The 16,875-nt window shown below is 56.3% G+C and overlaps 2 protein-coding genes across 4 annotated transcripts in view; one reads left to right on the forward strand and one right to left on the reverse strand.

The window, feature by feature from the left end:
• Positions 1–561, forward strand: part of NAXE (NAD(P)HX epimerase) — a 6,178-nt gene extending 5,617 nt beyond the window's left edge. The window contains exon 6 of the mRNA XM_025214372.1: positions 11–561. Within this exon, the coding sequence (XP_025070157.1) occupies positions 11–213 (203 nt within the window). The 3' untranslated portion in view covers positions 214–561. The remainder of the gene's footprint in view (positions 1–10) is intronic.
• Positions 528–4,793, reverse strand: GPATCH4 (G-patch domain containing 4). Of its 3 annotated transcripts, XM_014524177.2 has the most exons (8): positions 4,714–4,787; positions 4,389–4,498; positions 3,802–3,875; positions 3,474–3,566; positions 2,917–3,024; positions 2,450–2,550; positions 1,875–1,925; positions 528–1,340 (listed from the first exon to the last, which is right to left on the reverse strand). In XM_014524177.2, exons 2-8 carry the CDS (start codon positions 4,432–4,434, stop codon positions 911–913), a joined length of 903 nt encoding a protein of 300 aa, XP_014379663.1. In that variant the 5' UTR covers positions 4,435–4,498; positions 4,714–4,787; the 3' UTR covers positions 528–910. The 3 variants fall into 3 exon arrangements, with proteins under 3 accessions (XP_014379663.1, XP_025070152.1, XP_025070151.1); XM_025214367.1 differs by lacking the exon at positions 3,802–3,875 and having other exon boundaries at positions 2,917–3,012; positions 4,714–4,793; XM_025214366.1 differs by lacking the exon at positions 3,802–3,875 and having other exon boundaries at positions 4,714–4,793.
• Positions 4,794–16,875: the final 12,082 nt, after the last annotated feature.

A 16,875-nucleotide genomic window follows, 5' to 3' on the forward strand; every position in this document is an offset into this window, starting at 1 on the left:
TGCCTTCCAGCCTGGGATGTGGAGAAGGGCAACCCCGACGGGCTCCAGCCAGACATGCTGATCTCCCTCACGGCGCCCAAAGCAGCGGCACGGCACTTCACCGGGCGCTACCACTTCTTGGGGGGAAGGTTTGTGCCGGCAGCGCTGGAGAGGAAGTATGGGCTCAACCTGCCAGCATACCCTGGCACCGACTGCACCCTTCAGCTCATGTAGTGCAGCCGGGGACGGGGGCAGAATGGGAAGGGTAGTCCGATGCTTCTGCAAGCATCCTGCTAGGAGGGGGTGCTGCCAGGGCTTCTCTGCTGCACAGCAGGGACCCCATCCTGCCAAAGTTACTCAGCAGCAGGCGACAGGAGCCAAAGCCCTCTACCAGTCTCGGGGGTGTTCACATCCCGGCAGCCAGCTTCAGCTCAGCCATGCAAGGTGGGGGGGTGGCAAGGAGAGTAGTTCTGTAGAAGCCAGTAGCCCAGTGCCGAACACTGCATTTTGCCCGTTCCCAGTTTGGTGTCCACACATACACCCCTCTGTTTCACTGCAATAAAGATTTATTGTTGCTTAAAACCCTTGTACTGAACTGCCCCCACCATGCTTATGGTGCAAAATCCAGGGCAAACCCAGCCTTGGCTTGAGTCAGCTTGGCTCTGCTCTGCCTTCAGATCTGAGTGCCAGGGGACCCCAGCCAGGCAGGTGGGGGAGGAAAGTGCTGCTGTGTTAGCTCTTACAGCCACAAGCATCTCTCTCTGTTGACCCCACCAGGGTTGGGAGGCGGGGAGCAGGGGCTACTGGTCCAAGAGCCGTGGGTCCACTCCAGGGGACAGTACTGGGAACCTGCCAGATCCCACAGCTCCCACCAAGTGCCAGGATCAGGCCGGGGCATCCACAGCAACACCCCAAGACATGTCTGGCTCATTCACTCCACCTGCCGCCGCTTCTTTTTCCTCTTGGCCCGAGCAGAGCCCTGCTCCAGTCCTCCTGGGCACCCTGTTGGCTGTTCCTCTGCAGCAGACGGCTCCACCTTGTCCCCCAGAACCTCTCCCCGCTCCTCCTGTCTCCTTTTCTTCTTTTTCTTCTTCCTGCCTTTCTCCTCCTCCTCCTCCTGCCCTGGGCTCCTGGGATCCTCGTCTTCTACTACCCTCTCCTGGGATCTCTTGCGCTTCTTGGCTCTCTTCTCTCGCCCTGCTGCACAGCTTCCCTGCAGGGCCAGGGCACTGTCCTGCTGGCACTCCGTGGCACTGCTCATTGGCATCACCTCTTTCTGCTGGTACTTGGCCAGGAAGGCTTGCTCCTGCTCCTCCAGCCGGGCCAGCTTGGCACTCATGGTCAAGCCGTGCCGGGCACCCCTGCCAAGAATGCATCAGGCCAGGAGTGAGCAGGAACCTGCCAGCCTGAGTGCCACCACATGGCTCTAGGGTATTTCCTGCCCACCCCCACATAGGCCCTTGGGCTGGATCTCCAACCCCTTGCTCAGAGGGAGGATACAGGATACTGCCAAGGTAGCAAGATATGCCCCCTTGTTGGAGGGAAGCTTGGTAGGGTCTACCTACACCAGGGAGGAGCAAGGGCTGTGGTACAGGCTCACCAGGCACCAGCTCCTGGGTGATGGGCCCAGATGCTGAGTGCTTTCTGCCAGGCATTGTCCTGAGGAGGGTGGGCAGAGGACGGGCCTATGCTCCATCCCTGTAGTGGGGGAAACTATTGGAATTAACCCCTGGAAACCCTCCCCGCCCAGGGGCTCCAGGCCGGGAGCTGGAATGGGGGAGCCTTGCAGCCCCCCAGCTCCACCTGGCAGGGAGCAGAGAGCTGCCCAAGGGGTAAGAGGGATCCTGGGGTGTAATGAACAGGCCAAGGACACGTGGGGTTCCCCCCACACTTACTTGTGCGCAGTGCGGCCCCCACAGACCTGGATCAGCTGCTCGTCTGTCAACCTGGGGGACAGAGATGAGACCCAGTCGCACAGTCTGGGTAAAGACCCAGGCCCGGCCCACCCTCCGCCGGAGGGCAGTGCAGGACAAGGAGGTCTCTGTCCTGGCCACAGCTGTGTAGTCAAGTCATGTGCAAAGCACCCTGGCTGCACACAGCTCAGGGGAGTCACCCTGCCTGGCAGCTGCAGCCTAAAGGCCCCTCTCTCCTCCCCAAACGTTAAGGCAGCAGCTGGAGACTGGGGTCATGCCTACTCAAAGCAGAGCACCAGGCCCAGGAGAGGCCCCCAGCTCCTCTCTTCTATGGAGCACAAGAGCCAGGATGCCCCAAAAGGAGGGGCAGGAGGTGGATCATGCCTGGGGTGCTACTTACACGGAACCAGTGTCTCACGGCTCAGGCAGGTTGGTGACACCAAGACACAGCCACCGGCGTCTACCCAGGGACAATAGCAATGCCCAGGATCCAGCCCTCCAAGCCAAGCTGTAGCCCCAGGACTCGAAGCAGCCCCTGGCACCCCTTAAGCACACACCTCCCGGCAGTGGACAGATCCAGCTTCTCCTCATCCTCACTGCTCTCCGACGAGGATGCCGGCTGCACGGGTTCCTCTCCTCCTGCCGTCAGTGTGGCCGCCTGGGTCAGGAAGCAGCAACCAGCAAGAGCCGGGGTTAGAGACTCCCCTCAGAGCAAGGCTGGGGCTGGAGGGAGCCGCAGGAGTCCAGGAGTGGTGCTGCAGAGTGGACTGAGCACCAGGCCTCTTGCATGCAAAGGAACCGAATAGTCTCCCCAATGCAGCCCCAGCTGGGAAGGACTTTCACCTGCCTCTCCCTAAACCAGGCTGTGGTGCTTCACCCTAGAAGCAGCTGGATTCCAGCACTGGGCAAGCCATCCGCTGTGCAGCCTTGTTGTGCATGGTCTGCCCCAGAAGTGGCTGCAATTCTGAAGCCAGCGGACATGCGAGGGGGGTTTCCGTGAGCTCCCACCCCTGCCTCTGGGTACCTTCACAAAGCGGCCATACACCAAGCCTGCAGCACCAGGTGGCTTCCGCGGCTTCTTGTTGCTGATGCCTGCCTCTGTCTCAGACAGTGTCTTCATCTGGACGCCATCCTGGCAGGGGAAGACGTGCTGTGATGGAGCCCTGTCTGCACCTCCCACCCCACCCCAGTTGCAAGGCACTAGGGCTGCGGCAGTCTCTACGAGGAAGGCTCAGCCCCACCCACAGTGCAAGGTGCTGCACGAACATGGGCAGGCCCAAAGACTTTAGCAGTCTCAAGACCAGAACAAAGACAGGAAACCAACAAAATGCCCCTGCAGGCAGCAGGGCTGGTCCATGGCTGCAGCTGCCCTAGACCCCAGGCGGCCTAGGGGTAAGGGGGTGGAAGGCAACAACCACATACCCGCTCCTCCCACCTGGCCCCTACTCCCAGGTCTGAGGTATGGATGGCAATGCCGGACGCCTGGGTTCTATTCTCCACCATTGGGCGGCTTTAGGCAAGTCGCGCCCCCCTTGGTGCCTCAGTTTCCCCACCCCAACTCCTTTCTGCCAAGCGCTTTACCTCCCCAACCTCCACAGCGATGTTAGCAGCTGACTTGTTGAAGACGTGGTCCCACCAGTGGAAGGTGAACTGCTCGGCCGGGTCATGGCCCACCTGGGTTGGGGAGGGAAGAGCTAAGAGGATGCAGCCCTTTGGCAATGCAGGACAGGGGTGGAGGATAAGGAGGGAAGAGGGGTGGAGGGGAGAGCTTTGCCCAGGAGCCGACACAGCTGCAGAGGTGGCCCTGGGGCTGGAGGGAGGGGGCAGCACGAAAGGCCCCCAGTCTGTCTCCAGCCCGTGCAAGGCACGCGGCCCTTGGACACAGATGCTGCCTGGCTCACTCACTCACCCCTGCCGTGTCGCACTTGACCTTCACCTTGATGGCCTCTGCAATGCCATTCTCCTTCTTCCCCAGCCCTTTGCCTGCAGAGCGCAGGGGAGGGAGGGTCAAGGCAGGGGCCGAATCAAGGACCCCCGTCTCCCACGTCACAGGCCTCTGCTTCTCCAGCCTGCCCCACAGCAGGTCCATCCGCCACCAGCCCGGGAAGCGACAGGCACCAGAGACCCAGCAGGACCCCCAGTGCAGCCAGGAGATTGCTGTGGAGCAGGCCGGCCTGTGGAGCCTCCACCCTTGGAAACGTCTCAGCTGGACACCCCCTTGCACACCCCACACTTCTCCCCACCCAAATTCTCCATCCATGCTACGAGCGTGCAAGGAGCACGGGGCTTTCTGGACCAGACCCAGGCTCCTGTCTGCAACCCGGGGCAGCCCCAGCTCCGTCACAGCCGCGTCAGGGTGACAGGGCAGCCAGATCCAGCCCCGTTTGGAGCCCAGCAAGGCTTCGCGGGTCGAGGACACCATAAGCACGCGGCCCTGCTCCGTCATCCACGTCCCCTCGCCGCGGGGACCGGGGAGATCCGCCGTGCGCGCCGTACCCCGTTTCCAGCCATGCCTCTGCAACTGCTGCTCCGCGAACTCCATGCCCTCGGTCTCGTTCCCCGTCACGGGCTCCAGGCCGCGGGTTTCGGGTCCGCTACGCGCCGGGCTGCACGGAGGAAAGGCGGGCAATAAGGACCGGGGCCGAGTCCGGCACCAGGCCGCAGGGAGGAGCTGGGCACCGCAGGAAAGGGTCGGGGGTGGGGGGACCCGGCTTGGAGCGGGGAGGGGGGTGCAAAGCCGCGGGGTCTAGGACCCGAGGCAGGATTCGGGCCCGCCTGGGGCGCCCGGCGGGTCGGCGCGGGGGAGCCGGGCCGCGCTCACCGGAACACGTGGGGCCGCCGCCGCCATCGCGTGGAAGCACCGCCCCCAAGGGGCGGGCCCTCGCCTGGCCCCGCCCCCTCGGGCGGACCAATAGGGCCAGCGAGTGACTCTAGCGTGCCGCGTACCCGTTGCTGCAGATCTCCTATCAGCACACGCACGCGCGCGCGCCTCTGTGCGTTTGCCCACGCACAACCGCGAACCAGTGTGGAGTCTACACACACACGGCTCTTATATAGGCTAATGCGCATACATGTGCACTTTAAACGGTAATGAGCCCTGTGACTCCGGGAAATCCTTGGGAGAGAGGCCCAGATGCCTTTAAAACAGTCGGACCTTGATTTAGGTAGGTATCCGTGTCGTTCTCACCCGCGCTCCTCTTTCCCGTACAAGAAGATATGCAAAAAACGAGAACTCTTGGTTCCAAAATGATACCTTGTATTAGACCAACTGGAACATGGCAGGAAAATTGTCCTTTTCTGCAAGCTTTTGGGATTCAAGTCCCTTCGTCAGGCTCTGGGAAAAGTGTACATGGTACAAGATGGTAAAAAGTCCCCATAGGTAGGAAATAAACTTCATTTTTGCACAGAGGGAGCTGAAGGTGGAAGTCTGTCCCTCTGGGTCCATGAGAGTGTCTTTGCGAGCTGTGTTGTGTAGCTCTTTGATGTGTTGATCAGGTAGAAATCCTTCCCTGGAAGTGTCAGATGGCAGGCAGGGAGGTAAAGAAACTTCCTTGTTGTTCTGCAATGAAGTTTAAAATCTTTCCCGTACACACACCCCTGCCCCAGGTGGTCGGGGCAGCTGCGTCTCCCCAGCACATCTCCGTCCATCCAGTGGCTGACGAGGTGCGATCCCAAACAACACAACGGTGCCGGCAAATGCTCCAAGGACACTGCCGAATGCTTCTTCCACTTCTCCAACTTGCCTGGCTTGGAGGGAAGGTTTTGCTCCCTCGTTACAAACCCCAGCTTGGCCGCTAGAGCTGAATCCTATCCTGGTAAAGCCCTCCTAAGTGTAAACGGGGCCTGGATTATCCACTGGTCCTAGGGCAAAGTGAGGTAGAGAGAGACACCAGGAGAATCAGGCCTTGCTGCTGTTACTCAGAGCGACACAGACCTTGTTTTATGAGCTTCCAGCCAACTGGAAGGACACAACCCGTGGTGGACAAGACCAGCCAGAATCACCCTCCCATTCTGGACAGGTCTAAAACAGGTCTGGAGAATGATGATTGGGCCAATGCTGCTGAAACAAAGACAGAAAACCCTGTGTAGAAAAGCTGGTCTAGCACAAAAGAGAGGGTGTGTTTACACATGCACTTTAATGAGCATTAGCCTATTTTAATTGTCATAAAAAGTACTCTTTAGTTAATGCACATTAAAATAGGTTAATGCGTCTTAAAGCATCACCAAAAACTGTGGGTGCCTGTACACAAGTGTGGAGGCTGCTCTGACGCGCTGTAATTACTGATTCATTAAGCATGGCAATTACCGTGCTCCACCAGCTTCCCACGTCTCGTATATCAGCATCCCCACCTTAAAAATGGCAGTGGGGGTGCTTGAACTAAAGTTTGAATGAGCTTTTAGTTCAAGCACCCCCCACCGCCATTTTTAAACGTGGGGACACCACTCTAATTAAAGTGCCACCCCCTCCACCCTCAGAGCATGTGTAAAAGTGCCCCATGCTCTTTAGTTAATGTGCATTAAGACAGGCTGACGCCCGTTTTCCTAGTGCCTCACTAAGGAGGTGCTATATTTAATGTGCATTAACTACAGCACATTAACGCATGTGTAGATGTGCCCATTAGTCTAGATCGGTGGTTGTCAGCCTTTCTTAGACTCCCATCAACAGCCTCTTCAGAAAATGCCAGCTCTTAGTCTTCGCACTTAGGTTTTTTTGACAACAGGAAACTAATACGTCACATCTACTGGTGCAAAGAGCTCCGAACGATCGGGGCAGGCGAGAAGGCTTTGGATGCTCTGGATTCCTGCTTGAAATCTCTGGGTGTCTCTTGTGAAGCGTGCGTGCACACCTGACAGTGCTACCACGGCGAGACATCCTGCAGCACCCTGGAACGGATCTCCAGGCCCCTCAAGGGTGCCAAGGCACCTGGTTAAGAAGCACTGATCTAGATCTTCCCAGTTGATCTAGAACCAATCGTCATCTAAACCCAGACTGGGCATCCCACACCAGACCAGCCAGCCACTAAGGTGCTCCAGGAGTAAATCAAAGTACCCACCATCCTTTTCTTTCCCACACACCCCATGGAAATGAGGCCAGGAGCTCAACCCAATGAGTTTGTGACCACCTGTGGGTGGGAGAGCACCTGCCGAGCAGCCCTGGAGTCTGATGCTTGCGCACACTTGCACGCACAACTGTGCCTCCTTGCCGTGCCACGTTAACGAGCTGCTCTCACTCCCCCTCTTCACATCGGCATGGAGCCTTTTCCTCTTCATTAGGGAGCAGGAAATGAGGCCTCTCAGCCTAATCAGAAAAGGGGGAGTCAATTATTTGGATGCTATATTCACTTAGGCCCTCCCTGGATAGTTCCACCCTTTTCCTGGTGTCATGGTGACCGCTGCCATGGCCACCAGAGGAAACCATTAATGAGCTGCTAATATCCTGGACTCCAATTAAACCCCTTGGGGGAGAGAGTAGCTCCATACAGCCTCCTCGCCAACACCCCCGAATTGAACCAGCACTTTCCGGTGCTGGAGGCAGAAGCTACAGCATGAGCGAAGGACCAGGGCTGGGGTGGGAGCGGACTGGGACCCTCTGCCAACGGGGCACATGAGGGATGCCACCGGCACGTCATGTCGCCATCAGAAACCCCTCTGGACCATGCTCATGACTGCTCCCAGGCCCTGAAGCTGCAAGCAAGTATCTGGCTGTTCAACCTGGTGCATCAACAGTGGCATGGGGGGACATTGTACAGACTTCTCCCCTCGGTTGCCGCTGGCCATAGAGACTGCTGTGCCTTCACCACGCCAGCTTTTGGGCCTGGTTTTGCCTTGACACACGGACGGCAGAAATCGAGCCTCTGAGCCGTGCAAAAGGGGCTCCGTGCCAAGGAGAAACCAATGCCCAGGTATCTGCAGTAGCTGTTACACAGATGCCAATGACCCCTTAGCCTCAGCAGAGCGGGTCAGTCCTGCCAGGGCCCTTGTTGTGTAGGGGTCCCCTCACCCTCCCTGGCTCTCTGGGATCCTCGCCTGCAGGTTGTGTGAAAAGGGGCTGTGCTTTTACCCCACTGGGCTGGATTTATGGACCTTGCCAGGCTGCTTTTATGAGACCTCACAGCCTGAGAAATGGCCTCCGCACAGCTGTCCCTTCCAGCCAGCCAGCACCAAGCCCCTGGGATCATCCAGCACCGTATGGGTAAGAGAAACTGAGGCACGCAGCTATGCATGCAGCAAGCCGGGGTAAAATGCAGAAGAGAAGCCACGGGTGCCATGTCCAAGCCCTTTGCTTTAATCACAAGCTCTTCTAAAAGTGAGAACAGAGTTGAGGGATCCTGGCTCCAGATTTTGCACCCTAACTACCAACTGCACTGTGCTCCCAGGCCTAATAATAGAAACCTATAGGAGTCCTGACCGCCCCTCGAAACCCACTACAACTATTTACCCATGCTCCTCAGAGCTGAAAACACAACCCCTCTCCAAACATGCCTCTTCTGATTGCTTTCACCTGCCCTCCCAGAGCTACGTATGGAGCCCAGGAATCCGGATCACCCTGAGGCAAAGGCCTGCTCCAGAGTGCAGCCTGGGTGGGGAACTGCACCCTTGGGAAGCTATTTGGCTCAGGGTGGTGACTGAACACCCCCTGGTTACCAAAAGCACTCTTCTGCTTTGTGAACAAGGCAGTGCTGGGTTGTGGACCCTGCTCTCTCAGCCCGGACCCTTGAGAGCCTGGTTCAGAGTCGAAGAGGGAGAAAGGGAAAGGAAAAGAGAGCATTAGCCAGTGACAGGTTTTCACCCCAAACACTTTGCTATCCCCCAGAGTCCTTTGTACGCCCACAGAAGCCTCACGCTCATGAACCAGACATGAGCCCACCGGGCAGCTTGGAGTCGGGCTGATCCGTACATCAAAGGCCCTAGGGTGGAGAGAGGCAGAAGAGTCTGGAGCAGAGACAGAGCGAGACCTGGGAAGAAGCAGCCTCCCCCACCCCTCCCATCTTCCAACGCAGCTGTGCTAATTAGCACCATCTTCTCATTAGAGAAATGGGTGTCCTTCCCTGCACTGAACAGCCCCCTTCGCTGCTCCCCAAGTCAGCTCACAGGATCAGGCCCCTTGCAATGCCTTGTCTGCCCCCCACCCCCAAGCTGGGAACCCCGAGGAAGAGGGTGTCTCTTCCAGGAGGGGTGGCGGTGACAGTGCCAGAGATGACATCAGCATCGCGCTGGCTTGGATGACAAGCCCCCTCTCTCCCCCTTCCTGCCGGCAGAGACGGCTCCATCCCTTTTTCCAAGGCTGCCACTCAAGCTGTCACCAAGGCCAGCCTATTATCAGAGCAGTCTTGAGAGCAGATTCCCCCCCAGGCTGCTTGGGGCTCGCCCACACACATGCAGACACAAGGTGATGAGGCTCCCGGCTCTCTCCACCTGGCTATGGGCTGAAAATTTGGGGTGGGGTGGGGAGCAGGAGAGGGAGGGGGAATGATGTTCCCCTTTTTCAAGGGACTGGCTAACTGGGCATTACCTGCACAGGTACCCCTGGGGAACAAGCAGCCAGCTGGGATGGACACACCAACCTGCCGGATGGGGTAAGTCACCTACAACTCTCTCTGTCTGAACAGTTCCTCTCTGCTTTGCCGGCCAGCTCCTCCTGTTGTCAGGGTGATTTGAAACTATCAGGGGTAGGAGAGTTTTCTACTGAAGATCAGACTTTTCGGGGAGGAGGGGGTACGTGTATGTCTGCGCACGCCTTGGATCCAGTGGCTGCATCTCCGATGCAGACAGGCAGTCCCCTGGCTCCAGCCAAGTTGTTCTTCACTTCCCCCGGAGCCAGAGGATCAGAGGCAGCGTGTCTGTGTGTGCCCACATAACAGAGCAAGCATGAGGCTGGGCATGCGACAGCGAGACTCCGTGTGTGCAAGGGTGAGCAACTCCCTTGCATGCCAGCACTGGTCCAGACCTCTCTGGCAGTGTGGGGAGATGAAGAAGTGAGATCTATGCCTCCCTGGAGGCCTCTTGGTGCGGCAAAAGGGACCAGGGCGTAAACCAGGATCAGGCACATGAGAGAAAGTGGCTGCAGGTGTCCGTGCATGAGCACACGTGTGTGAGACAAAAGCATCCCCAGCTGGGCAGGGATACAGTGGGTCTGATTCTCTGCTACATGAACCTACCACTGGCACCAGTGCAAAGGGAGTGCTGGCCAAATGATTTAGGAGCACCGGTGTAGGAGACCACAGCAGTGGTGGGACAATGGGGGACAGGGACCGGAGGAGAGAATGCTAGTCCCGTGCCCTTTGCAACAGGGCCTGATCCAGATCCAGACTCTGATCTTGAAACTCTGGTGTGGCTCCATGGATCCCTGCGGGGACCCTGTAGCTAGTCTGCTGGTGCCCTCAAGAGCAGGGGTCTGGGCTCTGAGGGCAGCAGGCAGGAGAGCCAGGCTGCCCGGAGGAGAACCAGCGCTGATTAAAACAAGAACTGGACAACTTTGCCTGCTGCTTTCTCCTGCCAACTCAGCCCAAAGCCTAAAGAGCATCTGGCTCGCACAAACATGGGCTGGTCCCTGCGCTGGACTGTAGGACAAGGGGACTCAGAGCACAGAAGAGTGGGAAACAATCAGGGCAACCTCTTTCAATCCATCCCGGTAGGCTCCAGCCCTGAACTGCCCCCTCCATCCTCACCTGCTGCCCCTGCCCCACTTGCCCAGTCCCTCAGCTCCTGTGACTCCACCATCCCCGGGGCACTGGCTACAGCCCCAAAGTGGGGAGCAGCTTATAGCACATCCAAGCCCCCGCTGTGGCGGTGACCCCTCTAGTGCTAGGAAGTAGTGATCCAAGGCCAAATTCCCTGCTGGAGCAAATCAGCAGAACCCCACTGATCTCAGGGAGTCAGTTCCCTACAGGGTGGATATTGTTCATTGAATCCAGCTATGGGGCTGGCCCTTTGGTTCAGAAATTCCCCGCTGCCCATCAGGTGAGCTGGAAACCCCTGTGCTGCATAAATCAGCCCCCAACCCTGTACAGCTGCCCTATAACAACTCATCCTGCCCCCTTTGCCTTGTGACTTGCAACCCCCTTTGCGGTGGGAGTTGTAAAGCCACGGGCTGAGATCCTGCTGGCTCTGGGAATGCAACATTCCCAGAAGCAGCTCTAGCTGGGCTGGAAAGACCCAGACAGAGCAGCTGCATTTTCACATGCACTGCAGCATTGTAAGAGACGGCCCCCGGCACAGCTCAGCCGAGACTCGGTCCCTTGAGACGGCTCCCTTCTCCAAATTACATGGGCTCCCATATCCCTAAACAGCCCTCATACCCTTGACAGCACCCACTCAGTATATAGCCCAATGCACCCAGGCGGCCTCCTCCCCCACCCCAGGCCATGGTAAAGCCACCTGGATGACAGCAGCACTTTGATTTCTCTACTGATCGGCTCCAAGAGGACCCTCAAAGTTGCTAATTCATAAGAGACCCTCAAGCCTCCCATAAAATATCCCAAGCTGGAGTGCGAGCCTCCACTCCAGATGGCTGGGAGCCCACGTGGGACTTGATTTGCTGATAGGGGCTTTGATCTTCCATAGTCCCATCTCCAGCCTCCCCCCCCCCCACCAAACACTTTAATAATTAAAGGAATTCTGCTCTTATCTCCAGGGCTGGAACAGAGCTGAGCTTTCAGCCCGGCATCTACAGGGGCATCATCCTTGACTGCTTCATATTTCATCGCTATCGGCTCTGCCTGCCCAGATAAAAAAGTAACCTTCGGAAAGGCGCCGAGACTTGGCCACGTTCCCCTTCCCAGCTGCACCTATGATATTCATCAGCTCCAGTGCTTAATTACCACCTGTCTGCTGCAATCAAAGCAGGCCCAAGGTAGGGAAGTGTGAGGATGTGTTTTACTGGTGGGGGGGGAAACAGAAGAGGGGAGGGGAGCAAAACACTGGGCCAGCCAAGAACAGACCCCAGGAGTCCCATCCCCGCCACCACACGTGTGTGTGTGTGTGTGTGTGTGTGTGTGTGTGTGTGTGTGTGTGCATGTGTGTCCCTTTTGTTTTAACTACTATGCCATATTTCCTCCCATATCTTAAAGCAGACTCCAGAGTCCTGACTCCCATGTCAATGCTCCTAAACATGAGGACCCAGGAGTCCGGACTCTGCCTCCCTCGGGATGACACCTGCATTGTTTGGTGGTCTCTGAGGATGCCAAGCAAGCAGAGGTCAAGGAGAGACCAGCTGGACCTGTCCTCAGAGGGTGCTCACAGCCCAGCAATGCAGCCAGAAGAGGCACCTCTAGGATCTCTCTGGCTGTTCAGGAGGCCCCAGGCCAGCATCCCATAGACAAGCGCCTGCACCGTGACTGAGGGTTGACAACCCCAGCAGCAAGGCCAAGGGCTTTGCAGGCCATCAAGGTTGAATCTGCACTGGAAAAGGGAGCTCTTTCTGTGTGGAGGAAGAGGTACAGAGGAGACTCAAGAAAGGTGGCCCCTAATGTACCTGCTCCGTTGCAAAACAGAGGGGTTCGGCTTCCAGGGGGCCAGGCTGGCACTTCTCATCAGGCCCGTCCAGCCAGGCAGAGGAGACACTGGCCTGCAGTCTCCTGACCAACAAAGCAAACCCACATGGGAATGCCTCAAGGCCAGATCTGCATGAAGGACCAAGGGGTAGACACTTCATATTGCCATCACTTCCGGATTGCCATCACGTACCGAGAAGGAACAAGGGGCCAGCCCCTGAGCGGGCACAAATCACAACCGCTGCGCGCCCTCCTGGCACTCATGCCCGGACCATCCATCTCACGGCACGCACCTCCCCATCTGTCGTTAGCAAGGGTTAAGTAAAAGAGGCATGTGCGCGTGGGAAAGCAGACAACGGGGAAAGCTCTTCGTTCTCGGATGGAGGCATGGATGATGAGAGTGAGGATGTGCCTCTCGGCAGAGGAGACGGGGGCTCAGCTGGGCACCAAGGGAAAAGGTACAAGGTCTGCCATCTGGCCTGAGCCCTGCCGTTCCTCCCCGTCAAGGATGAAAAGCCTAATTTAGCTTGCATGCATTTCCTTTCTGCCCTTCAAACCAGTGCCATTCCCCTCCAAGGCCTCGAATGACAAATGCTCAGGATCAGGGCCTCATCCTAACCGGTGTTTGATGGTTTTAATGGAGGTGGGGAGGATTCCCAGCCTCACTCCCCGAATTGAGATCCCTGGCGGGTCCCCTCATCTATCCCCCGATAGGGAGCTGGCCCTGAGGCAGCTCGACTATATGTCGTCTTAGACCGAGCAAGACGAGAGGGGCCATTCTGAGCGCGGTGGTTGCCTCAGCAACAGGAGAAGGCCAAGGTCCCTGCTCACACAGCAGCGTGCATGCACTTCCCCAGGGCCAAGAAAGGGATCAAGGGGATGCGCCGGGGAATGCGTCCTTGCCTGCATGCATGAGGCGAGAGGCATGGGGTCGGTCTCTTCCCCGCCACGTGGCCATCTCCTTCCACACGTGCCCCACATTGGCATCGGCTAGGTCCATTCCCTGGGGACTGCGGGCAGCGAGTCAAGGGTGGGAGTCTGGTACAGCCGTGCCAAAGATGCTTCAGGCTGGAGCAGCTCTTGCCTTTAGTGATGGAGGTTATTTGCTGGTTGCCTGGTGTAGCCCATGATGTAGGGTGGCTGGTCCATAGGCACTGGAGTGCCCTGAAGAACAGACCTACGCGCTGAAAACGGCTTCAGACTGGAGCCCCCTACTTCTATATCAAAAGCATCCAGAGCCTGAGAGGGCATCCAGACCTGGCATTCCTACCCGCGGCAGACTGAGCCCCAATACCTGCTCCTAACCGCTGAAGTATTCACAGCCTGGCTGCCATGAGAGGCAAGCCTTGGCCACCAGCACATGGGGTCCACGTTCTGTGTGGAGCCACGGGCTTGGATGTCCTATCTCTAGGCCCGATCGCAGCACGCTTATTCCCCTTGGCACTTCTCTGGCTGCCTCGAATGAGAGTTTTGCAGCCGTTTCACACTGCCAGGGTGATGCAGAGTGCATACGAGAGCCAGGCCTCTCCCCATAACACAGAGTTGGGGGCCCAAAGCAGTGCTGGCCCCAGCATGCAGAATCCAGCCCCAAAATAATACGACAGGAGCATGTACCATGAATACCAGCAACCTGTGGGACATGGAGATCATTTTCTGCCTCTCTTTTAGCTTATTAACAGGGCCTCCTGGATCTGAGCAAGTCAGTGAGATCCTCAATGAGGGGACACACACCTCTTTCCAGATCTTCGTGCCGCTCGTGCCTGGGTCGGTCTGGAAGACTTGTGATTTTGTTGTTTCTGGTGTCAAGGAAGCGAACAACAAATCCCAGTCTCCTCACAGCCCCAGGGCCAGTCCCCAGCACCTGGCTATCACCACCAACTGCCCCAGGATGAAGCAGAGACAAGGTGAACCTCTATCGTTCTTTTTTGTTAGCGATAGAAATGTGCAATTAGTGGAACTGAGAGCCGCAAGCAGCCACAGAAACCAAGGGCGTAGCCCGTTGGGTCTCAACTTCCAGCCCACTGCCAGATCCGAGTCACTGAAACATATTCCTGCCTAGTAGTCTTATATTTCATATCATACTGTACATTATATCATATTATATTATACATTATATTACATATTATTCCTGCCTAGTAGTCTTCCTACATAGTCTTCCTGCCTAGAGTGGGAGGGCTGGACCCGATGATCTGTGATGTCCCTTCCAGCCCCTAACAGTCTACGAATCCATTATCCAGCCTAATTTCCAGCCCTGCAGGCTGGATACCATGGCCCTGTGTGCTAGATCATGCCAGCATGGGGTTGCACTGGACCGGTAACTCAGTTTAGATGTTCTTTAGAAGCTAGGCTAACTAAAATAGTCTGTTGTCTTTGGTCACACAACAGATGGGGGGCTGGAGGTTGGTCTTTTTATCCCCTTGTCCCCCTCATAGAGGCCCTTGCAAGGCCCAGGTCTTCCCTAGTTCTCACCCGAGGGCAGAAGAGGTCACAAAAATTCAAAGTTCAAAAACTAGCCGCACAGGCTCAGCCACACCCTGCAGCACCGCAGGCCTGCGTCTCCCTGCACTCATGTCATAAAACCAACAAAGCCTGAAAGCAGAGCTACAGTGCTTGCTTGAAAGGGAACCTTTCTTAAGAGCTTTCCTTTTAGATACAGAGGGATAGACTCTCCATTAGATGAACTGACACCAGAAAACCATTAGTAACAGCAATGATGATGTGTGGGTGTAGGAAGGGGGTGGGTTAGAGATGTTGGGGTTTATTTAGTGCTTTTGTTGAAACAAAATCAGTAGGAAAAACCCATCTAGTTCTGCTTCCAATGGAAAATAGCCAGGATCTGGGGGAGCATGGAGAGGAGTCTATCCCCCCCCCCCAAAGAGAGGGGGGTGTCTTTTCAGCCAGCCCTAAGGAAAATACTTAAATTGGAAACTAAACAAAAAGTTTCATTTACAGCAGAACAGCCGGTGAGACAGCTCAAATGAAACTTAATCCAGAATCTCCTCGCTCTCCAGAAAGCAGCTCACCTGCATGCATCTCAGCGCAGTCCTGCTTTTCCTATCTCTGTGGTCCAGGTGGCATTAGCCATGATCAGAAACAGCTGGCCAACTCCTTTCTCCCTGGGTGCAACTCCACCTAGCTGCACTGACTTCTAGGGTAGCTAGCTGGGGTAAAGCAAAGTAGAGATGTGATCAGAGGAGCCTTCCCCATGTTCCTACTACATGCCCCACGTACCAAGGAAATTCTCTAAGGCAACAAGTTTTCTCTGCTCGGGGGGTGATGGGCACTAATATTAAAGCCCCGCCAATAAGAGAGAGCAAGGCACAAGCAGCAGCTCAGAGCAATTCCTAAGGGAAGGAGAACCAGAAAAACAGCACACCTGAGAGAGCTTAATTGTGCTCTTAAAAAGGCTTCAGCCTGGCACCCTGAGGATTAAGGAGGAACAGCTGATCCTGCTTCTCAGGTGGGATTAGTTTGGCTAAAAAGCTGCCTTACCTGCTGCTCAAAGCTGGCTCCTTGCAAGCCTCGGTTGATGGAGGGCTGGGCCACACGCTCAACCTGCAAGATCGGCCCTTCCCTGATTGTCAGTGAGAACCAGGAAGATGCATTTCAATGGCTCTTGCTCCGCTGGGAAAACACACAGAAGTGTGATCCTGGTGACCAGAACAGGGCAAAGCAGGACTGGGCTTCAGGGTATTCTCTACCCTGCTTCCAGCAGCTTAGTTTAGGCTAGTTCATAGGGGAAGTAGATGCAGACCTCACTGGAACAAGAGCCCCAATCCCCTTTCATCTCAGATATGCAAGCAAGTGGGGGCCAGGCCTGCTTCCCCCACTCTGTGGACACTTAGACTCACATCCTGGCACTGTAAAGGGGCCTTAAAGCTGGGGAAAACACGCAGGGGTCTTCTTAGTGTAAAATGGTCAAGACCTTCAGTCCCCAGGGACCCCACCTATTCCATGCTCACCTGAAAAGCATGCACCAGCCCAGGATTGAAGGCAGCCAGGTGCTGCTGGAGGTGCTACAGATGCTTCAAGGCAACTATCAAAAACACACTGGTGGAGGGGACAGCAGGGCATTATGTTGAACAAATAAAAAGCACCTGCTGGACTGCAAGATGCAGAGGATGGCAGCTCTGCCAAAATTACCCTGCTGAAGCCGGAGAGACAGTAGATGAATAATCGGACGTGAACAGGGGCTGCAGGCGGAGATAGCCGGCTCCCTGTTATCTTTATTTCAGCAGCTGGGATGTGGAGCCAGCAGTGGGTGAACGATGGCGTCAAGCAGTTGTGATAGCAGATTTTACCGTCAGGGTGAGACAGGAAAATGATGTTTGCTGCTTCCGTGTGCAAAGAAGCATCAAGGATTGAATGGGGTGTGCATACTGAGCCCTCACGGACAAGACATGCATTGTAGTCATTTGTATACACAAGGCATTTAACGAGGGGGGGAGGGGGGGGGAGACAAACCAACTTCCACCCACACGAGGAAAGGT

The sequence above is a fragment of the Alligator sinensis genome, unplaced genomic scaffold (genome assembly GCF_000455745.1).
Source record: "Alligator sinensis unplaced genomic scaffold, ASM45574v1 scaffold811_1, whole genome shotgun sequence".
Lineage (NCBI taxonomy): Eukaryota > Metazoa > Chordata > Crocodylia > Alligatoridae > Alligator > Alligator sinensis.